The sequence below is a fragment of the Perognathus longimembris genome, chromosome 21 (assembly GCF_023159225.1).
Source record: "Perognathus longimembris pacificus isolate PPM17 chromosome 21, ASM2315922v1, whole genome shotgun sequence".
NCBI classification, from domain to species: domain Eukaryota; kingdom Metazoa; phylum Chordata; class Mammalia; order Rodentia; family Heteromyidae; genus Perognathus; species Perognathus longimembris.
The window spans coordinates 11,018,133-11,039,018 of NC_063181.1; the positions used below are offsets into that span (position 1 = coordinate 11,018,133).

The 20,886-nt window shown below is 40.0% G+C and overlaps 1 protein-coding gene and 1 pseudogene across 1 annotated transcript; both read right to left on the reverse strand.

Moving 5' to 3' along the window:
- Nucleotides 1-10,861: 10,861 nt before the first annotated feature.
- LOC125339443 lies at nt 10,862-11,743 on the reverse strand (annotated as a pseudogene).
- A 5,159-nt stretch (nt 11,744-16,902) lies between these two features.
- LOC125339574 (arylamine N-acetyltransferase 2-like) lies at nt 16,903-19,096 on the reverse strand. Its single transcript, XM_048330771.1, has 2 exons — nt 19,029-19,096; nt 16,903-18,217 (listed from the first exon to the last, which is right to left on the reverse strand). The coding sequence occupies exon 2, from the start codon at nt 18,209-18,211 to the stop codon at nt 17,342-17,344; it is 870 nt and encodes a 289-aa protein (XP_048186728.1). The 5' UTR covers nt 18,212-18,217; nt 19,029-19,096; the 3' UTR covers nt 16,903-17,341.
- Between the last annotated feature and the right edge of the window lie 1,790 nt (nt 19,097-20,886).

Genomic DNA, 20,886 nt, shown 5'->3' on the forward strand with positions numbered 1-20,886 from the left:
ACTCCACCGTAAACATTGCCTGGAAGTGAAGAATAGAGTTTGACACCGTTTCAGAAAATGTTATTAGATCATCTAATGCACCCATACCTGTTCCTTCCTCTCCCACAAATGAGTCAGATTGCCTGGCTGCTGAAATTATTACTGAAGGCCCAGACTTCAGGCTTTAGCATCAATCTAGAGAAGATCAGTGGTCTTGTCTGCTTGTTTTTTTGCCATGGTTATTTTGATTGGTTAGTTATTTGTTTTGTTTTGTTTGCATCCTCTCCCCCCCCCCCGCCCCGCCCCACATCCTTTCTTCTCTTCTTCTCAATAGGGTGCTTTCAAAGTAGAGTGTGCTCCTAATGGAAAGGTCTTCAAGTAGAAAGATCTCAAGGACACTTTCAGGATCTTGCCCTCCTCAGAAGGGATATCATAATGGAACTAACAGATGTGAAATGGATGCTCAGTTTGTGTGGCTAAATATCAGCCAGGGAGTATCTTTGGAGGTGACATTGAGATGAAGGAACTAATTTGGAGATACCTTGAAGCAGATGAAGTAAAGCAACTTCTTGCTTTATCAGTCTTTGACCCGTGAAGGAATCATAGTGATGGCTGTTTATGGTTTGAGCCCCAGAGACTAGCTTCATAAATAGTAATTAGTCTGCAAGACTGGTGTTTTGGTTTTTTTTTGTCACTGTTTTGTAAGAATTACGGGAGGAGATGATTCATTATATGTGTCCACTTTGCTTCCTGGATACAAATAGAGATTTTAGGTGTTTTTGTCAAGTTTTTAGATGTGATTAGTATTTAGGCCCAATAAACCAGATTTTTTTCTGTGATGTAGGTTAGCCTCGACCAGTCAGGTTTAAATAGGACAAAATAACTGCCCCAGCCCGCCAGCAAGGGGGAGTTCCCAGAGCTTACAGGTTTAGATGAAGTCTAAACCCACTGCAATTCTGGACTGTGTAGTACTGCCTGTGCCCACTGCCTCTGAAGTGTAACACTGATTTTCCTTGTTTGCACTTGGCAAATTTTGGACTTGTGAAACTCTCTCTCTCTCTCTCTCTCTCTCTCTCTCTCTCTCTCTCTCTCTCTCTCTCTCTCTCTCTCTTTCTCTCTCTCTCCGTCCCCGCACCCAGTGCATAATTACAGATTTAACATTGTTAGTCTTGTTTCACAGACAGAGAAACTGACGCTCACATAGTCAACCAGCCTGTGGTAGAAATAACATCCAAGCCCAATTACATCTGACTTGAAAGTCTGCATACGTGCTGAGAATGAAGCATAAATCCCAATCCAGGATTCAACCCATCAGTCCAGTCTTTAAGCACTGACTTCCATTTCTAGTTTAGGTTCCACCTCCATCACGTGTCTCTGTCATGTTCATTTGTGTATTTTGTTAGGAGACATAGGAGAGGTAGAGTGAGGAAGGAAGTTCTCAGTATGGAAGTTCTCGGGAAGACCACCCGGTGTTTTCCTAACGTGTAAGCATCATGTACTGAAAGAATCTGTCTGGCCTGGGAAAGGGGAGCAGAGGTCAGCTCCTATACACTTGTCTCTGTAATCTGTGTAAACAGACACTATGGGAGACACTCACCAGCATTTCAGGGCTTGTGCGAGGTTATCAGCTAAGTAGTCTATTTGGTTTTCAAATCAAGGCATCTATAAAAACCAATTTGTCAGGCTAATAAATTCAATTCTGAGTCACAAAGCTCCGCAAGCAGATTGGGTCTTTGAAATCTTATTTTTAAATGTTTCATCTCCAGCCCTGAAAGGAAAAGCCCTTTCCGCCCCCTCAAGGGTAAGATTGTCTCATTTTTCTGATTCATATTCAGCCTTCCAGATACAAGGTTTTTCATGGTTCTTTTCCTTTTGAATGTGGGCATCTTTTCTTTTCTTTTTTTTTTTTGTCTCAGATTTAAACAATAACTTCATATCCTCAGTGTTTGACTCTTTTGGGAAATCTATTTAATTTCACAAAACAAGTTACCAAGGCATGCAGAATTGCACCATTTTCATTTTACCTTTAAAAAAATAATTTCTACTTGAAATCAGAATTTAGATACTCATATGCCAATACCTGGAAGAGTTGGAATTTTGAGTACTGTTTCTTAGTGGAAATGATACATATTTGATCAAAATACTTTTTCTTTCAGGTTCATTTTTGGACTCTGAGGAGGGAGACACTGTAAAGCTAGAAAACTACTCTTCTTTCCAGTGGTTTGGTTTGTTAGGAAAATAGACAAAAAGAATCTTAAATTGCCTAAATGAAGGAAAGCAATAAGGAAGATTGTAAAGACCGATGAGACTGTTCAATCCTCAAGGGTCACTTCGGAGTCAGTGGTTTTATTGCTATCCTGACTGCTTTGCTTGAAATCTGGTGAATTGTGTCTTAATCCAGATCACATGTGCTCAAATACCAGCTTCGTTCCTTAAAGCAAAAGGATGCTGTTGCTGGTCTCGCTCGTGTATTGGATGTGAAGGAGGAGCTTGCTTCTTAGAGAAGCCTCAGCGATTTTGAAAGAGCTTTGTGCCTTTTTAAGGAGACAATGGGATTTGTACCCACTATCCATAACCTGTAAGAGTAAGCTTTGAGATGTCTCCAGCCCACAGTCTTCTCATCTTTGAAGCAGGTATTAGGAAACTTTGCCACAATGTTCCCAAGGAATGAGTTGGTACCTCTTCAGCTCTCAGCACCAATACCACGTCCAACGCTTTTCTGCATATTTTACAATATTCCTATAGCCAGAAACATCAATCTCCATCATTGCCTCCTTCCTCCCTTCCCTTCTTCCTTTTTTCTTTTCCTCCCTTCCTCCCTTCCTCCTTTCCTCCCTCCCTCCCTCCCTCCCTTCCTCCCTTCCTCCTTTCTTTCTTTCCTTCCTTCCTTCCTTCCTTCCTTCCTTCCTTCCTTCCTTCCTTCCTTCCTTCCTTCCTTCCATCAACAGTATAGCCATTAAATAGGATAGGGAGGAAGGGGAAATATTAACAGCAAACAGAACCCTTTAAAACAATCCCTTTAAATTACTTATAAAGCCTATGCCCTGAATTTACCCTTAAAAATACATACCCAAAAGGTAGACTAAACAACAGTCAACATAAGCACAAATACTAATAAAGCCTAATGATAGTAAATAAACAGTGGATTTGACAGTTATAATGGCATATCTATCTATATGTATGTATAAATCTATATATACCATATCATTATATTTATATAGGAAGGATAGTAGCAGATTTAGTATTGCACCTCATTTTGGCTTATTTCTTTGATTTATCATATGGTAGTTGTATTTTTATGTTTTTGAAGAATGTCTATATACTAATTTTCAGAATAATTCATATCATACTTAGGCCCCCCTTTCTCCATATGCTTACCAATACTTCTTTCCTCTTTTCTTTTGATAATAGCCATTAAAACAGGTAAGAGGTGGCATCTAACTGTATTTTCAATTTACATTTCCCTGATGATTAGTGATATTGAAAGATTAAAAAAATAAAACTATTGGTCATTTATCTGCTTTTTGAGAAGTATCTATTTATTTGCTCATTTTGTTGGGTTATCATTGTTATTATTGCTATATAGAGGTTTATTTTGAAGTCTTTATATAATTCGGAAATTAACTCCATATCAGGTATATGATTTGCAAATATTTTCAATTGTTAAATGATCTAAGAAAATAATTACCTGAAAGTCATTGCAACCCACACAGTGTAATCAGGAGCAAATGACATAAAGTACACTGTGAAATTGTTGAACATGCAGGAAGCTGGGATGGTTCTTGAAGGGAGTATGCTCTGGTTGTTGTGAATAAGAACATCACTTTCTTCCATTTGAATTACAGTCTATTATCGTTCCATTCATCTTGCTTTTAGAAGTATCTGAGCATTTTTGGAATTGAATACCATTGATTTGTTTCCTGTGTATTCATTTGTTCCTTTCCTTTCCCTTTTCCTTTCTTGTTTCTAGAATAATTGCTTTTTGAAGGCAAAATGTCAAGGAGTATTAAAGGATGAAAATTTGATTACTGAACGATTTAGGTGATGTCATACATATAAGAAATGTTACTATATTAAAAATCTCTGGGGAGCCTTTCTCGCCTCCTCTGGCCTTTATTCAAAACAAGGAATAGAAAGCATTACCTTATCAAATCAAATCTCTCAGGATGAATCACATCTATAAAAATATTTTCCTGTACTGAAGGAAGAGGATATTACAGGCAAAGGAGAAAAACTTGAAATCTTCTAGAACATGAAGATTAGATGAAAGTATGAGAGAAGGTCATCCTGTCTCATAGGTGAAGTCTGACTAGGGTGCTAGAATTCTAGTAGTGGATGAATGACCTTAAGATCTCAAAAGACAGTAAAACAATGTGACAAATACTGATTTCCCACCACCATGTAAACATCACTAGCTACCTGGCTACAAAATTTGTCCTGATCTTCGACCAACTATTTGAAACATTACAGCTCATAGTTGTTAACCGCAAATAACAAATGAATGTCCACTTTAATGTCAACCATGACCCCAGCCAACAATGTGGCCTTGATTTCACACTTTTTGGTGAAACTTTCACAGATACTCCCAACAGACCACTGTTTCTAGAAATCCCTTCCTTCCTTGTTCCTGACCAGTGATCTCACTAATTATCTCTATCAAAAAAAGAGTTGATTTAGACCAGGCAAACTTCAAGTTTATATTTCATGTTTCAAACTCATTGCTAACTTCCAATGCCTTGTTCTGAACTCGCCACTAGACATCAATGCCAAGGACTCCTCCTAGGTCCTGTCTAAGCCCCAGTTCTTACTCAATCTGTCCCAAAGCAGCTTCTCTTTCTCCCAGAACTCAACAGCATTTTCTCTGAGGTACCCACAACCAGAAATACCACACAAATCTACTTTTAATCTTTTGTATCTTCACCAGCCCCAAGTCTAGACCCAATAACTAACTCCCACAGTGTTTCCCACATTGCTTCCCTTTAGATTGCCACCACTAACCATTCTGCTTCTGGAACAAATATACAAACATGGGAGGGGGCTGTATCAGAGTAAGGTGAGTGGATCAGTTACCTGACTTTGATTCTATACTTCTCCTCCTCTTATACTTTTTTTTTTTTTTTTTTGCCAGTCCTGGGCCTTGGACTCAGGGCCTGAGCACTGTCCCTGGCTTCTTCCCGCTCAAGGCTAGCACTCTGCAGCTTGAGCCACAGCGCCGCTTCTGGCCGTTTTCTGTATATGTGGTGCTGGGGAATCGAACCTAGGGCCTCGTGTATCTGAGGCAGGCACTCTTGCCACTAGGCCATATCCCCAGCCCTCCTCTTATACTTTTAATCTAAGTCAATGACATCACCATACAGCAAGCAGAAAACCAGGAATCACACTTGATTTCATAGTTTTTCAGGCATCACGTCTTGTGAATTTTTCTTCCTAAAGAGTTCTTATTTCTTTTTTTCTCCCTCAAATAGGGTAATTGCTTAGCAAGGCAAAATCAAAGTTCAACAGAATAAAACACTAGGAAGTGGGATCTCAAAAGGGGTGGGATTGGGTCAAGGGGAAAAGGGTAAACCAGAGAGGCAGGGGAGAATGCAATCAAGAGTTCAAGGTCTATCCTACAGAATTAAGAAGAGTGAGGAAGGGGGGAGTCGGGGAGGGATAGGTGAGGATGTTGATAGGGGTGACATGGATCGGGGTGCATTGCATTCCTAAACTGCTTTATTAAATGACAACCCCTTTGTACAACTACTTAAAGATAATAACAAAAATTTAAAAAGATAAAAACCCAATTTGTAAAACAAAAATATAAAAAGAAAAGTGACAATTTAGGGGTCACAAGTTGGTGCAATCTGGGGTCTAGGAATATGGCCTAGTGGCAAGAGTATTTGCCTCATATACATGAAGCCCTGGGTTCGATTCCCCAGCACCACATATCTAGAAAACCGCCAGAAGTGGCGCTGTGGCTCAAGTGGCAGAGTGCTAGCCTTGAGCAAAAAGAAGCCAGGGACAGTGCTCAGGCCCTGAGCCCAGGACTGGCAAAAAGAAAAAAAAGAAAACAAGTTGGTTAGTAAAGTAAGTAAAACAAGTCTGATCAGTAAAGGTACTAACTTCAAAGATTTTCCTTGGGGCATAGTATGGGAACAGACATACCACAATCAGTGACTAATGCTTTGTGGAACATATATGTCTTTCTCCCAGGAGGCTGAAAATTTCTCTGGGTTCGAGGTTAAGGCCTGGCATGTAGGGAAAACTCAACTTTCTATTGTTTCTCATCACTCATCTTGTTGGAGAAGCCAGGCAGTGCTCTGAAGACAGCGTTGGAGAGAGAATGAAGGCGATGAGTCATCAGGCTTCGCTAGCACTACCTGGGGAGATGTTCTAGTTTGTTTTCCCTTTCTCTGCTAAAAGGAGAATTCCCTTCATGATTGTTTTTGAGAAGAACAACCTGGAGCCCCAAACCACTTCCTGGCACAGCTTTCTCTAGTCATCTGTGGGTGCTTTAAAGGTCTTAGCAGAGCACCACAATGTGGATTTCAGAGGGTGGGCTGTTCTCTCCATGGTCCAGAAGTACCTTTAGGTTCCCTTGGCCATGTTGCTGCCCCCAGGATGAGGAGGAAAGGCCCCACTCCTGTGGATCTGGAGCCGCAGAAGCCTCTGCAGTCATTGCGGAGAACAGAGCATAGAACCCGAAAGGATTATGCTTCAGGATTAAAAACTGGTGGAAAGAAAACAAAGAACAGAACCACAAACAGTACCATATAAACCTCTGGTTTCCATTTCTTGAAGTGCGTTTCCATAAGCATCATTTTATGTGATCATATGCATATAGCTATTGGGCCCTGGGATCCTCCCCAAAGAGCATTCTCCTTTGTTGTCACTGTGTGAATATTTAGAGTGCTGTTTAATTAATCATATCTAAGTGTAATTAGCGTTTACTATCCATTGGGTTTTCTTTTGTAGATCTGTAGGCACATTCTAATTATTACAAACGAGGGAAACCATGCAGCCTGTGTTTCTTTGGTTCTGGCTTACTTCATGGAGTATAATTTTTTTCCCACTTCTTTCCATTTCCTTACCATAGAGCAATATCATGCCTTCTGATAGAAGCATGGAATTCCATTGTGTACTGACCATATTTGTTGCTGTTTAGTATTTCTGTACCTTTGTCTTGTATTTTATAAGTTAGTATGATTTGGGGAGAGGAAGGAGAAGAGGAAGCACAGAAATGGTTGGACAAAGGTGAACTACTTCAGCAGTGATACTCACGAGACACTAGGTTGGAAATAGACTAAAACTGGGGGGGGGCAGTGGGAAGTCAGGAGGGGAAAAACTGAAAGAGAATAAAGGAGGAGGTGACACCGTTCAAAAGGAAATATACTCATTATCAGACTTATATAACTGTAACCCCTCTGTACATCACCTTTACAATAAAATTTTTAAAAATATAAAAATGAAAACATGAAAAAGCTGGTAGATATTACTTTAGCTTTGGATTCGCTTGAGACTCCTTTCATCTATTTTTTTTCCATTGGGAATGAGGGCATATATTCTATGTTGAGTCAATATATGTAGCAAGTAGATAACGTATATGGTTTCCCAAGATTCTAGTTGGAGAGGAAATTTGCCTCATGTCACTTTCCAATGACACTCACACCTGATTGGACAATATTTCTCTTTTTTTCAAATTTTTATTATCAAACTGATGTACAGAGAGGTTCCAGTTTCATACGTTAGGCATTGGATACATTTCTTGTACTGTTTGTTACCTTGTCCCTCATACCCCCCTCCCCCCTCCCCCTTACCCTTTCCCCCACTAAGGTGTTCAGTTCACTTACACCAAACCGTTTTGCAAGTATTGCTTTTGTAGTTGTTTGTCTTTTTTTACCCTGTGTCTCTCAATTTTGGTATTCCCTTTCAATTTCCTAGTTTGATTGGACAATATTTCTGTGAGAGCTGAGACTATATTTTCACACTGGAATGTGTTGAAACTTTTAGGGCTGTTTCAATGGGGTGAATGTGTTTTGCATACAAGAAGGACAAGAATTTGGGAACAAGAGGGCAGAAATGTATGGGCTGAATAGTGTCCCCTCAAATTCATTTTTAAGTCCTTACCATACTACCTCAGTACACACCTATATTTGGAGATAGGTCCAAAGTAAAATGAACTTAGGTAAGAGGAGATTTAGGATACAGAAAACACATAGACTAGGAGCAAAGATGAGAGAAACCACAATGAGAGAAAGGTCATCAAGAAACCAAAGGGACTACCCTTAGGAGAAATCAACCTTACAACACCTGGATCTCGGACTTTAAAACTGAACAATAATAAGTTTTATTGTGTTTTCTTCAGTGTGTCATATTCTTCCCTATCATGCTAAGAATACCAGTTATAACCTAGGATAGAAATGTACAATGTAAGGTAGCCAGGACTTCTGGATTATTAGAACAACGCCCTTGGGCCTCCCATTGTTACCTGGGCCCTGAAGCTGTTGTTCATGAGACAGTGCATCAGCTTTTGGTCTTGGCTCTGCTGCCAAGAGAGGGTCAGAGTTTCTCTGGGATTCACTCATTTTCTTATTGTCATTTCAAAATCATATGCTCAAAAGACTCCATTGCCCAAATCGCTCATGTCTGGAAGACAGCATTGTCTCCTCTTTGTGAAATGGCAGGGTCTTGTAGGTTATTTCTGAGTTGCCCCCATAGGTATCCTGAAATTCAGGCTTTGGGGAGGTGGTGTTGATGAGGTAAAAACCAACAATGACTGTGCTTTAGGGTTGTCGTCCATCCATATTTTCTACCCCTTGGCATCTGAGTTGGAATAGGCATTTGTAAACCACAGCATGGTACCCCATGGCCTAACCACAGTGCAGTGAACTGAAGAAATCACAGACCCTTAACTCTAATGAGGAAGAATACACTATTTTTTTAATAGTAATTTAAAAAAATCCAATGAATGAAAGAAACCAGGAATTAGCTACTTCATCTAACCAAGCCATTTGCTATTTACTTCAGTTAAGAAACATGGATGAAAAATTTGTTTCCTGGTAGGAGCAAGTCAGTAGCTTTCCTAGCTAGGAAAGAGGAGTTTGACCCTGACTCAGAATCAGATTTGGACACTTTCTAGAGGGCTGTGGCCAAATAATGACACGAACTTGGATTTTGTATCTTAAAACAAGTTCCTCTTTCTCTTGCTCAGGAAAACCTCCTGGATTGAATCTTTCAAGCTGCTATCCTAGCAGAACTCATAGGGTTTAATCATTTACCGTCTCTGGTTAGAGTTCCAAGTTAATCAATGTTGAGTCTCCTCTTTGCCTATGTCTACCACCCACAGCTACTAGTCTACTTTAGCTCTCTGTATATTTAGCTTTTCCAGATATTTCATACAGATGGAGCCATGAAATATGTGATATTTTACTTTTCATTTGTTTGGTTTGCACCATGGTGTAGCTAGGACACGCTTCCCCTTTTTATTGACAAACCAGCCACTGTGTTGATTTCTTTAAACTGTGCTCATCACTAGTCCCTTTTGTTATTCACAGTTAACATTCAATAAGGGACAACCTATCTATGTTGATCCATTCCCGGGGATTGATGGGGATTGACAAGGACCCTCGGTAGTTTGTTTTCTAGGATGAGAGAGTACATCCTGAATGTGAACACAGATACTGTCATGGAGTATGGGGCCCCCTCCCCTGGCTCCTTTGCCATGAGGACAGAGGAGCTGAAATATGGGTCACTTCCACCTTTCCACACGCATAGGTGGTTTGGTTACTTGTCGGGAATTTTTAGCCTCCCGTGCTCCCCTGTCCTGCAGGAGAGACGGGAAAGTGTACCCCATGTGGGCAGGTCCAGGAAGAGGATATGGGGGCTGACAGACTGCCACCCAGCCCCCCTCTTGACGGAGGACACACAGACAGTCTGGGAGCCAGTCAGCGCTAAGACTCATTTAATGGTGGCAATGAGCTTCTCTTTTAAAGGGGTCAGAGGGCAGCGGAAGGGGAGGGGTATGTGCACCTATGTAGGGGCTGTGATTGGACGTCAGGGTGGAGCTCCGAGGGACCTCCCTAAGGGGCGGCCTAATTCTACGTCACAGCCCACAGGACCGCCTCTGGGTTCACCACCAGGCGCCATCTTGGCTACACGTGGTCCCAAGGCTGGGAGGCGGGGCCAGCTAGAACTGCCTCTTATGATACAAGGCATCTGGGCCGGAGTGCCCCACAGTTAATATCTTACCATTCTTGAGGTCCTGGTTAGAACATGACCTACTTTAGTGTTCAGAGCCCACCAAAGAAGAGAAAGCACTCTGAATTAAAACAAATGAATGCAAAGAATGGAGAGACACCTTAAAACCTTTGGCCGGACAGATTGTGAACACCCTTGTCCATTCAATAGTTATCACTGTCCAATTCACATTCCAGTCTGCTTTGGGATAGTAGGGAATCTCTTGCACAGTATATTGCTCTGTGTTCCTTGAGTATAGGGTAGACATACTCATGGAAAATTGACAGAATTTGTTTCAGGACATGCACTGTACAAAACAGCTTTACTGATGAATTGTGGCAAAACCTTCAAGGTTCTCCACAATCCCTTTCTTAATTTGTTCAGTGATTTTTTGCTAGCATGTGAGAAAGTATTCTGTATCAGAAGTGAACTGACATTTTCCAAAGAATAGACAATTTATACCTTTGTAGGTGATTTCATAACTCAGTCTTCAAAGTAGCATAGTAACATACAGAATGAGGCAGGCCATCAGTTAGCCTTTAGATTTGGGGATGATGATTATACAAAGGCTCATTGTTCATTTACCTACTTTTTTATACATTTGAATTTTATCATAATAAAATTTAACTACCTGAAGTAACATTAAATACCACTTTTGGTCATGATTCTAAATAGTAAAATACTGTTCACCATGTTTGGGCGCAAATTTTCCCTCCAAAGAAATACCAAAGATAGTTTTAGGTACTTCTTCTATTTCTTTTTCTTTCAGAATCTTAAACAATACCAGATCTACATTGTCCTTATAATTAATTTTTCTACAAGTGAAAATGTAGGCCACTCAAACATAAACTCCTTCTAAGGTCTGCAAAGAACAAACTGATGTGGTCTTCATCACACATGTGGGTGATTCCTGGAGGTAACTATTCACTGACTCAAATTCTTCCATTTTGGGGGGTTCAAGAGTAAAAGAATAGACTTTTTGGTACTTGTTCTTGTCCAGGAGTTCAGAATTGACAAATTCTTCATTTAGAACATATTTTTCTCTTTTGATTTGGTCCATGTACCAGATTCCATTCTCCTCTGTCACTTGGAAGATGGAAGGCACCTGGAGCTGATCCTTTCCAGAAACTAATTCCAGAGGCTCCCACATCTGGTTGGAGCTGCAAAACACAGCATCTATAATGTAGGGTTTGTTATCAAGGGTCACATGAAGTAGAAGGTGAATCATGGTGTTGCTATACTTGCTGACTGGGGGGGTGGTGTGGATATGAACATATGCTCCTAATATTCTGGTTACAAAACCCACTGTGGTCAAAACCCAGTAAAAAAGCTGATTGGACTGGAGACACCACCAACTCCTGCTTTTCCTCACAATATCCTAAAAAACATCTTCCAAGCACATTTTCATGGGCAGTCGACAGTACATGGTAAGGTTCTCAAAAGGAATGGCCCAGATATGATGCTGAAGAATTCCAGTTATTGTTACCAGATCCAATTTGTTCCTAGAGTTCTTACAGCCAATTCTGTCAAAATATGCTTCAATATCCATGGTTCTCTGGAACAAAACTAATTTAAACAAAACAAATACAATTACATTTGTACTTGGAAATCCTAGTGTAGATCATCAACTATAGATATGGGCATCCTTCCTTCCTACTCACACCTGGTTTCATATCTACCTCTTCCTCACTAGGCTCCTCCAACTCTTACATCATTATCTATTCAATGATGTACATGCAACATCCTAACCTCTTTTCCTTATGAATGTTTCTTCATCCCATTCAAGTTTCCTTGTGATATCGCAGTTGGAGAGGAAGTCTAGTGTCATATGTTGGCATTTTATAATATATCCCTGACAGTGGAATCCATACACAGAAAGTCTGAGTTATAGATAAAAAGCAAACCTTTACATTCTGAAAGACAAATTATGCCTTTACTGCATAAATGTCTGCTATCATGATTTCATCAAGGATGAAGCAGGAACCTAATAATTGAAATCATGTTTTGAACTAGAGGGAAAGAAAGATGGAAAGAAAATTTCCATTAAATACTCACCTACCACCAAAGACATTACTCACATCATCCCTTTATTCCTTTAGCAAATATTCATTGAGAGTTTACCCTAGGCCTGCCACTGAATTACATATCTAATAACCCCATTTTATCCAGAAGGGTCAGAGCCATAGATTTATCCTGTAAAAAAAACTTAGTGTCTACAACAGTTATTTCCTCTAATGGTAAAGCATGGAAGATTGAAAATTACTCTTTTCCATCTGTAGATTCATAGTTTTAGCCTAAACTTACAGTGAGCAGGTATTAGGAAAAATGGCCTATAAGATTTATTATATGCCTAAGGCGTGGGCCATTAGACTAAAAAATGGCAATACTACTGACTCATTGAGCTTAACAAGATTTGAGATTGGACTTCAAGGGAAAAAGAATTTGTCCAGACATTCATTCTATGATTGGGGATAGAGTGCATAGCAAGCAAAGATGGTCTCATTATTTACATGAAGGTTCCCAAATAAGAGCTACTAGTAGTTATGTCTGTTTGAGCAAGATATCAGGCCTTCAAACTCCCCTTCCTGTGGAAAAAAACTTATCCTATGAAGATGAAATAGTAGATAGTAAAGTCTCCCCCTCCTTTCTCTCCTTACACACCAGTGGAGTTGAAAGTAGTACTAGTTCTTAAACTGATGGTACCAGTGGGAATCTAATCTAAATTAATCTGATCTGTTGTCAGGAAATGGACTTCTGTTTGACTAAGAATAAGGGATAAAAGGTAGACTCTGAAGATTCCTATGGCACTTATCACTGTGTGTTACTATGAGAATATGATGCTACTAGATAAAGGCTCATTAGGAAGAGAACTGGTTTGGGGAAGATTAAAGAAGGACTAATAATGCCCTGTCTACAGACTCAAATCTGTTATTGTCATCAGTAGGCTGGACTCAGGGAATAAATTGTTCTACAACTGTTGATTTTAAACCCTATTTGTGACCCCTGGTTCCCTCTCCTAAGCTAATTTCTGTCCACCTGTCACCATATGCTTATACCCATTTCTCCTTTAGTCTGCACAGACAAGGAACTTGGTGGGAGGTATAATGTCTGAAGGCCCCTCATAGTGAGGTCAAGGTGAGATATGACTAAGAAGTAAGAAGAGGGGTTGGTAATGACATGGATGCGTTTCAGTGACAGTCTCTCATGCTGGTACATTTTTTAGTGGGTTTTATCTTTTGAGCTATTTTTGTTTCGCTAGGTGTGTGGGGAAACTTGTGCTAAAATAACCTGCTGATAGCCTGCAATTTTTTCTCCATGATTTTGGAACTGGATTGTTACTCACATGCTTAGATTACCTACGCATTTATTCTACTGAATTTGTTCCTTCTTTGCCCAACATGAATCAGAATCTTTTGGGGCTGGGAATGTGGCCTAGTGGTAAAGTGTTTGCCTAGCATGTATGAAGCCCTGGGTTCGATTCCTCAGCACCACATATACAGAAAAAGCCAGAAGTGGTGCTGTGGTTCAAGTGGTAGAGTGCCAGCCTTGCGCCAAAAGAAGTCAGGGACAGTGCTCAGGTCCTGAGTTCAAGCCCCACAACTGGCAAAAAGAAAAAAAGGAAAGAAATGTCTTTCCTGATTTAGGATTCCTCACCTATATACCACATCTTACTTCCCCTATCTCATGGGGCCTCATGGAAAGGTGGTGATTATACACTGAAAATGCCAAATTCTTTGCATACTTCTTTCTTGTGTCTCTGGAGGAAGAAAAAAGGTTAAAGATAATATACCCACATCCCACTGAGTCTTTACCTCCATAATTTGGCTTGTATATTCCCTGAAATTGTAGGTCAGATGGTTAAGAATAATGGAAGCAGTGACACTGATCAAGATGTATTGTACTTATAAATGGATTTGTTGAATTGAAACCCCTTTATAAAACTACTTAAACATAATATTTTTTAAAAGATAGGTCACCTGTGAATTCTCTTTAATCTGGTTATGTAGGAAGAGCCTCTCTTTCTGTCCTTTGTTCTTTCCCTTCTTCTTACCAAACTGAGAATGTGATGGATGGAGGCCTAATAGACATGTATCTTGAAGGGACAAGATACTGACTGCTCAGAGGACGGAGCACAGAGATGGAAGGAGCCCATGTGTTTAGCATATTGGGCAACTGGCCACACCAATCTTGGATTTCCAGACTTCAGACTTTGGAACAATTCATCCCAAATTGTACAAAACAAAGGTCACCAATTACTTCTATAACGTGGTATATGTAAGCATAGTAAATTATTCACTAGAGTACAGAGCGTACAGCAATACAGAAAATGTTTGGAAGCTTTCTGGGAAACACAGTTTCTGTTGCAACTGCTAAACTCCACTCTTTAGAGTGATAGCAGACAGACAATATATAATCAAACAGACATGGCAGTGTTCCAACCAAACTTTATTTGCCCAAGAGGCACTGCCTGGGTTTGGCCACGTGTGCTAGCTTTTGTCAACTGCTTATTTAAGCACAACTCATAGTTCTATAATATTAGCAGCTGAATCAAGTCCCCAAGTTTATAATTTGGTTTCCTAAGGCTGCCATAACAACCAACAACAGACTTGGTGGCTTAAACAACAGAAGTGTATTTTCTCACAGTTTTGAAGGCTGGGTGTCTAAGGTCAAAGTGCCCAGAGGGGGTGTGTGTGTCTCTCTGAGGCCTTTCCCTTGGCTGGCAGATGGCAGCCTTCCTACTGTACTGTAACATGGCATTCCACTGTTTGCACACTCCTGGTGTCTATTTGCTTTTTAGTTTTCCCTCACAAGAACAATAGAATTCAAGCTAAGGGCTCACTTTACAGGTGCTATTTCCTAATACACATGCAGTCTCAAGTAGTGGGGTTGAGCTTCAGGATAGGAATTTGGGAGGACATAGTTCAGCCCATAACAGTAATGGATGGTAACTGACAATTATATTTAATATCTATTTTAATTTGGGCATGTTGGGCTCTGTGTCAATATTTTCTTCTTGGAAGTGTAGGTAAAGGAATATTTTTTTCAGAGTTTGCATGAGAATTACTGATGGTGTTAGAAACTAAAATGAGTTCATGATTAAAGACCTATGTCACACCCCAAGTCAGAAAAGAGGAGTAAGCATGCATAAAGCAGAGAAAGTATGAGATGACAGGCTTGCTGTGAGAATGATGTGACTCTAGCAGAGCCTTCAGGAAGGAAAGAGAGAGACACTGTCAAAATTATTCTTTCTAAAGAAGGAGTCAGCAAACTTGTATCTCTAAAGAATGCATGGTTAGGGAGAAAGAGAGTCAAAGATGGAATGCCTGCTGCTTCTAGAATCTTCTGGTGTGACTACCACTTTGCTCTAAGTAGCTTGAAATCTTCTTGTGTTTTGATGTGGCCAGTAGTGACACACCCCACACATGAATGAATTGCTTTACCTCAAGTGGAGAATGTCAGGTAGGAAACTGACAAATTGATGGAGGTCAAAACTACAGTCAGAAACAAAGGCCAAATAACAAAGGCCACATCTATTCATCTCTAAAATCCTCCCTGGCTGACAAATTTTAGGAACTGAATTTTATACAAGGGGTTTTTGCTGAGGGTTCACTTCATCTGTACACAAAATTGGAGTATTTGAATACGGTAACATAGGTGGGAGACAGAGAATTTTTTGGAGTATACTTTTAGGCCATACAATATCCTTTTACTTGTCCCCACTGGTGGATAACATGCATTCTCAGTAGAAACTTAAATTCACGTTCAGAGACTGACAATTAGCTCATGTAAAGAGTAGTTTAGAAGAATTTACATGCTCAGAATTAAGAGTTTGTATATAGATAGACAGATACATAGATATAGTGACTTGACTTATTTTTCCATGTAACATATTTCAGCATTGATTCTAGGTTTGCAACTATGAGCCAAACCTAGATTATGATCTTTGTTCTACTTGTGAGAAATGATAGGAACAGAATTAGCAAGAAACTCATGTACTATTTCAGAATTTGGAACCAAAAATATATCAGGTATTTTTCTCCTATGGCAAATTATGGAGGGAAGCAAGTGAATATAATTAAGAAACTGGAATAGAGTAAGATAATTGCTGAAGACCCTGACCCTATAATATCTTAATATTTCTAAGCAGAGAATGTTCACACACTTTATTTTCGGCCAAAATGTTTTAATATGCTTTTCATTAAATAAGTTACATTTTTATTGTTATTATAAAGGTGGTGTGCAGAGGGGTTACTGCCACATATGTCAGGTAAAGAATACATTGTTTTTTGGACGATATAACCCAATACCTTGCTCTCTCCTACTTTTCATTAAGTAAGTTTTTTTACATAATATAGAAAATATACAATTTAAAATAATTATTTTAGATATAAACCATTTAAATCATAAGCTGAGCATGCTAAATATCAGTATCCTCATGTTAAGAAAAAATGGTATATAAAAATACCAGTTGGCAAAACAGCTCTGGGAGAAATTATCAAGTATCTCACTGTCTTGGCTACTAATCATACATTCCTGGAAGTGGTTTATTTATTTATTTTTTGTTTTGTTTTTTTCTTCTGTCAGTCATGGAGCTTGAACTCGGGCCCTGGGCACTGTCCCTGAGCCTCTTTGTGATCAAGGTTAGCTAGCGCTGTACCACTTTGAGCCACAGCAACACTTATGGTTTATTTATCTTTTTGAGGAGTATTAGGTTACGTAAAACCAATATCATGTCTCATTGTTCTTTGTAACAGTCTAATCCTAACTCATCAAATTCACTGAATTTAATGGAAACAACTTTTTGCTAAACACGCTATATAAATTCAATAATAAATTAAGGTTGGGAAGGTTTTTGTGAAGTATGGCTCTTAAGGTCATCCTTAAAATACTTTCACAGGATCAGTTATGAAAAGATTTGTGGTTGTGATTCTTTAAAAAGTCATTTAGGTATATTCCAACATTTTTACAGGTAAATAGTAGACTACTGAGGGAAAGAAGGTAAAATCAAATGTTTGTTTGATCATTGATGAGTTTGGTGATGATTACATAGGACGTATTCCATTACTTTTAACTGAACATGTTGAACTTGTATAATGACAAGTTTCAGTGCACATAATGACATAGAAGACTATTGCTACTACTTATTCTAAATAGTAAAATATATATCATCATTTTTGGGCACAAGCTTTTTCTCTAAAGAAATACCAAATATTGTTTTCAACACTTCTTCTACTTCTTCCTCTTTCAGTGCCTTAAACTCCACTAGATCTACATTGTCCTTATAACTGAATTTTCTATAGGTGAGGGTGGTGCCCACTAAACAGTGCACTCCTTCTAGAGTCTGCAAGGAGCAAACTGACTTGTTCACAAATACAGATGTTGGAGATGTCTGAAGGAATATGTTCCCAGGTTCAAAATCTGCAATGGTTCGAGGCACAAGAGTAAAGGAGAAGAGTTTTAGGTATTTATTAGTCTCAAGGATGTCAGAATTAACAAATTCTTCATTTGGGATGTACTGCTCTCTTCTGATTTGGTCCACGTACCACATTCCATTCTCCTCAGTCAGTCGGAAGATGGAAGGCACTTGAAGCTGGTTCTTTCCTGAAATCAGTTCCAGAGGCTCCCACGTCTGGAAGGAGCGTCCAAATGCGGCATCCACAATGTAGTTCTTGCCACTGAGGGTCACCTGAACTATAAGGTGGATCATGCCCTTGCTGTATCTTTTGGCTGGAGGGTTATAGACATAGCCTCCTAACATTGTAGTCTCAAAACCCATTGTGGTCAGAGCCCAGTATAAAAGATGATTCAGCTGGAGACACCAGCCACCCCGGTGCTTCCTTACAAGTTGATCAAAAGTGGCCTCCAAGCCCAATTCCATGAATTCTCCACAATGCATGTTAAGGTTCTCATAGGGAATGGTGCGAATCTGGTGCTGAAGAACTTCAGTTAAAGTTTCCAAGTCCAATTTGTTCCTGGACTTATAACCAATTCTTCGAAAATATGCCTCAATGTCCATGTTTCCCTAATCGAAAAACAAAACAAAACAAAACAAAAGAATAAGAGCTACCATATTTATACTTGGATTTCTTTGGGGAAGAAAAGAACCATTTATCAGAAGACAGCAAAACAGCCAGAGTTCCAGGCATCCAGCCAGAAACCACAGCAAACTCCAACCCAGATATCCAAGGGCCTCAGTTCCTAGGCAGTCTCCTCTCTCCGGAGGAGTTCTGTAGTCTGAGTTTAGGAGCAATGCCATAATCTCGGTGACAAATAGTTGATGATGATGATGATGATGATGATGATGATGATGATGATGATGATGATTATCTTGTCATTGACAGCTCTTGGAGACTCCCCACTAAACATACTTCCAACACAGGAAAGCAAAGCAAGGAAAACCAAAACCAAACTCTCCTTCCCGCGCCCCCGCCCCGCGCCTCTAAATCCTTCTATATTGGCAGTGTTAAACATGGGAAAATCATTTTTTTCTCCTTAGACACAGTTATTAATATACTCACTCAATCTTCAATACAACCCATTTAAATATATTGTTATTAGATCCTATTTTACTGATAGGAAACGAAGTTTCAGACAGGCTCTCATGGAGAGAATGGATCGAATGTGCTAGGAGTTGGCAGTCAGCCACACAGTTTAAGCCAAGCAGTTGTTAGACTCACAGGTATGCTACAAGTAGTTTCAGCTGTAGGTCCTAGATTTGTACCTCCCAAACTTTCTGAACAACTTAGAACTTGAAATTCAGAGCTGGGGTAGAATCTAGTCTCCTGCGCTCCCCTCTATGATAGAATGAAACCCCGATTTCCAAAGACACTCACAGCACTATGAGTCTGGGAGCTCCACTGGTCAAGTTGGCAGAGGCAGCTCCAAGCAGGAAGCTGGTGGACTGGTGTACTCTCCCTCCTTAAGTCTGCAGAAGTACTGTCATTGGCTTTCCACATCGCTCCACCTCCCCAGTGGTATTACCACCCCGGGGATTTCTGGGAAATGTAGTTTAGTCATCACTTTGCTCTTGTGCATTTCTTAATTCAGTTCTTTCTTTTAAAAAAGTATTGAAATGTATTTTACTTGATGACTCTTGTGCCTCAGGCTGTGAAGGGATTTTTGTATTTTACACAATTCTTGCTGTCTGGGAGCCTAGGCCATATTTTCCGTGTGTGGAATCGAAAGATCAGAGTGTGGGAAGGAGGCAGGAAAAGCAAATGCCAGACCTAGCTAGAGGAGGCAGCCAAGGAGGCTCTACTCCCCCCCTCCCCCGCCCCCATTTCTGGCCTGTGGCACTTTCCATCAAATCCTCTGTGGTCTCGTTTTGCTCACTTCCTTTTACCTCTCTGCTTAGAGGCACTATGAATTCTGTCTGAAATGTACCCTGATGTACACTGTGGATTGTGTCTGAAGTGTAGCACTATGAGCATGACGTGTGTGTCCTATGGTTGTATTTCTGATTGCTTTGGTTGTATATTTGTCATATTTTGGTCTGTAACTCTTGCTGATTCTTAAATATTGGCTCGTGTAATAAGTATTTTGGAAGAATTTCCATGTTCAGAATTAAGAGTTTGTTTTTTTTTTTGCATATATCTACAAAGTGATTAATTCACTAGGCTGCATTTATTGAGATACTCCATTTTTTCCCCCTAAAGGAACCCATAGTACATTGGCACAAACAGAGCAAGCAAACGGGAAGCCCCTTGAGATGAGTTGGAGAATTCAGATGGCAATGGAACAAATGTCACAAATGCGTGAGGGAGGTGATACCCGCCTCTCTTGGGACATTCTTGCCTTAGGCACTGATTGGGAGGAAGTGCTGATGCCTGATGTCTGGTAATTATGTGGGGACAGACTTAGCTCTGTTTTGTTGCTTAGGCCTCCAGAGTGCTTCCTTTCCATCCTTAGCATCATGGACAAAAATCATGTCCACAGCCTTCCTTTCCATCCGTTCTTAGCATTGGCCACTGACCAAGTGACTTTACTGCTGAAATGAGGCCCTTTCCAATTCCTCCATGATGGATACTTGATTTCAATTGCTGTTTCTCTCTTGGTCATGGTAGAAAGTGAAATAAGAATAGTACTAGTACTACTACTGCGAAGGAAGAACAAAATCAAACAAGAGCCTTTTTGTGTACATAAGATCCTTTTATTTCCAGAGGCTAAGAAAGCCAAGGATTCCTGGGTTTCAAGCTTTCCAACAATACCTTTGGGAAAGCCATTCCCATATTGTGGCTGGGGGATTCAGACAGGCAGCATGATCTCTTGTGTGACTCTCCATGAGGGGCTGTAGAGGCAAATGTACACTCCCATTGCATCCTGATGTGCATATCTCCTTCCGATGAAAAATCATGCCTCTTGACCTCATGTCATCACTACATAAGCACACGAAACACAAGCACAAAACACTAAACAGGAAGCTTCCGATAATCATTTACTGAGCACATTTTTGTTCTATGCCTATGTGATAAATGATGAATGAGGCCAGGTCCTAGCTAGCCATAAACCTGGTTGAATCTTTCCCCAGGAGAAGAAACTTCCTTGGTGGTTTCAATTTGCACAGACATCTCTTCGTAGTTCTCCAGTGATTAGTAGACCTGTTTGTGTTTATCAAGCATCCTTGAAGAATGACTCTACTAAGAGGGAACATAATTCAGACCCCTGAATGTCCCCAGACACTTTGTTCAATAA

Bases quoted from the DNA above. Each gene is read 5' to 3' on its own strand.
- LOC125339574 (XM_048330771.1), bottom strand. From the start codon at position 18,211: ATGGACATTGAGGCATATTTTCGAAGAATTGGTTATAAGTCCAGGAAC.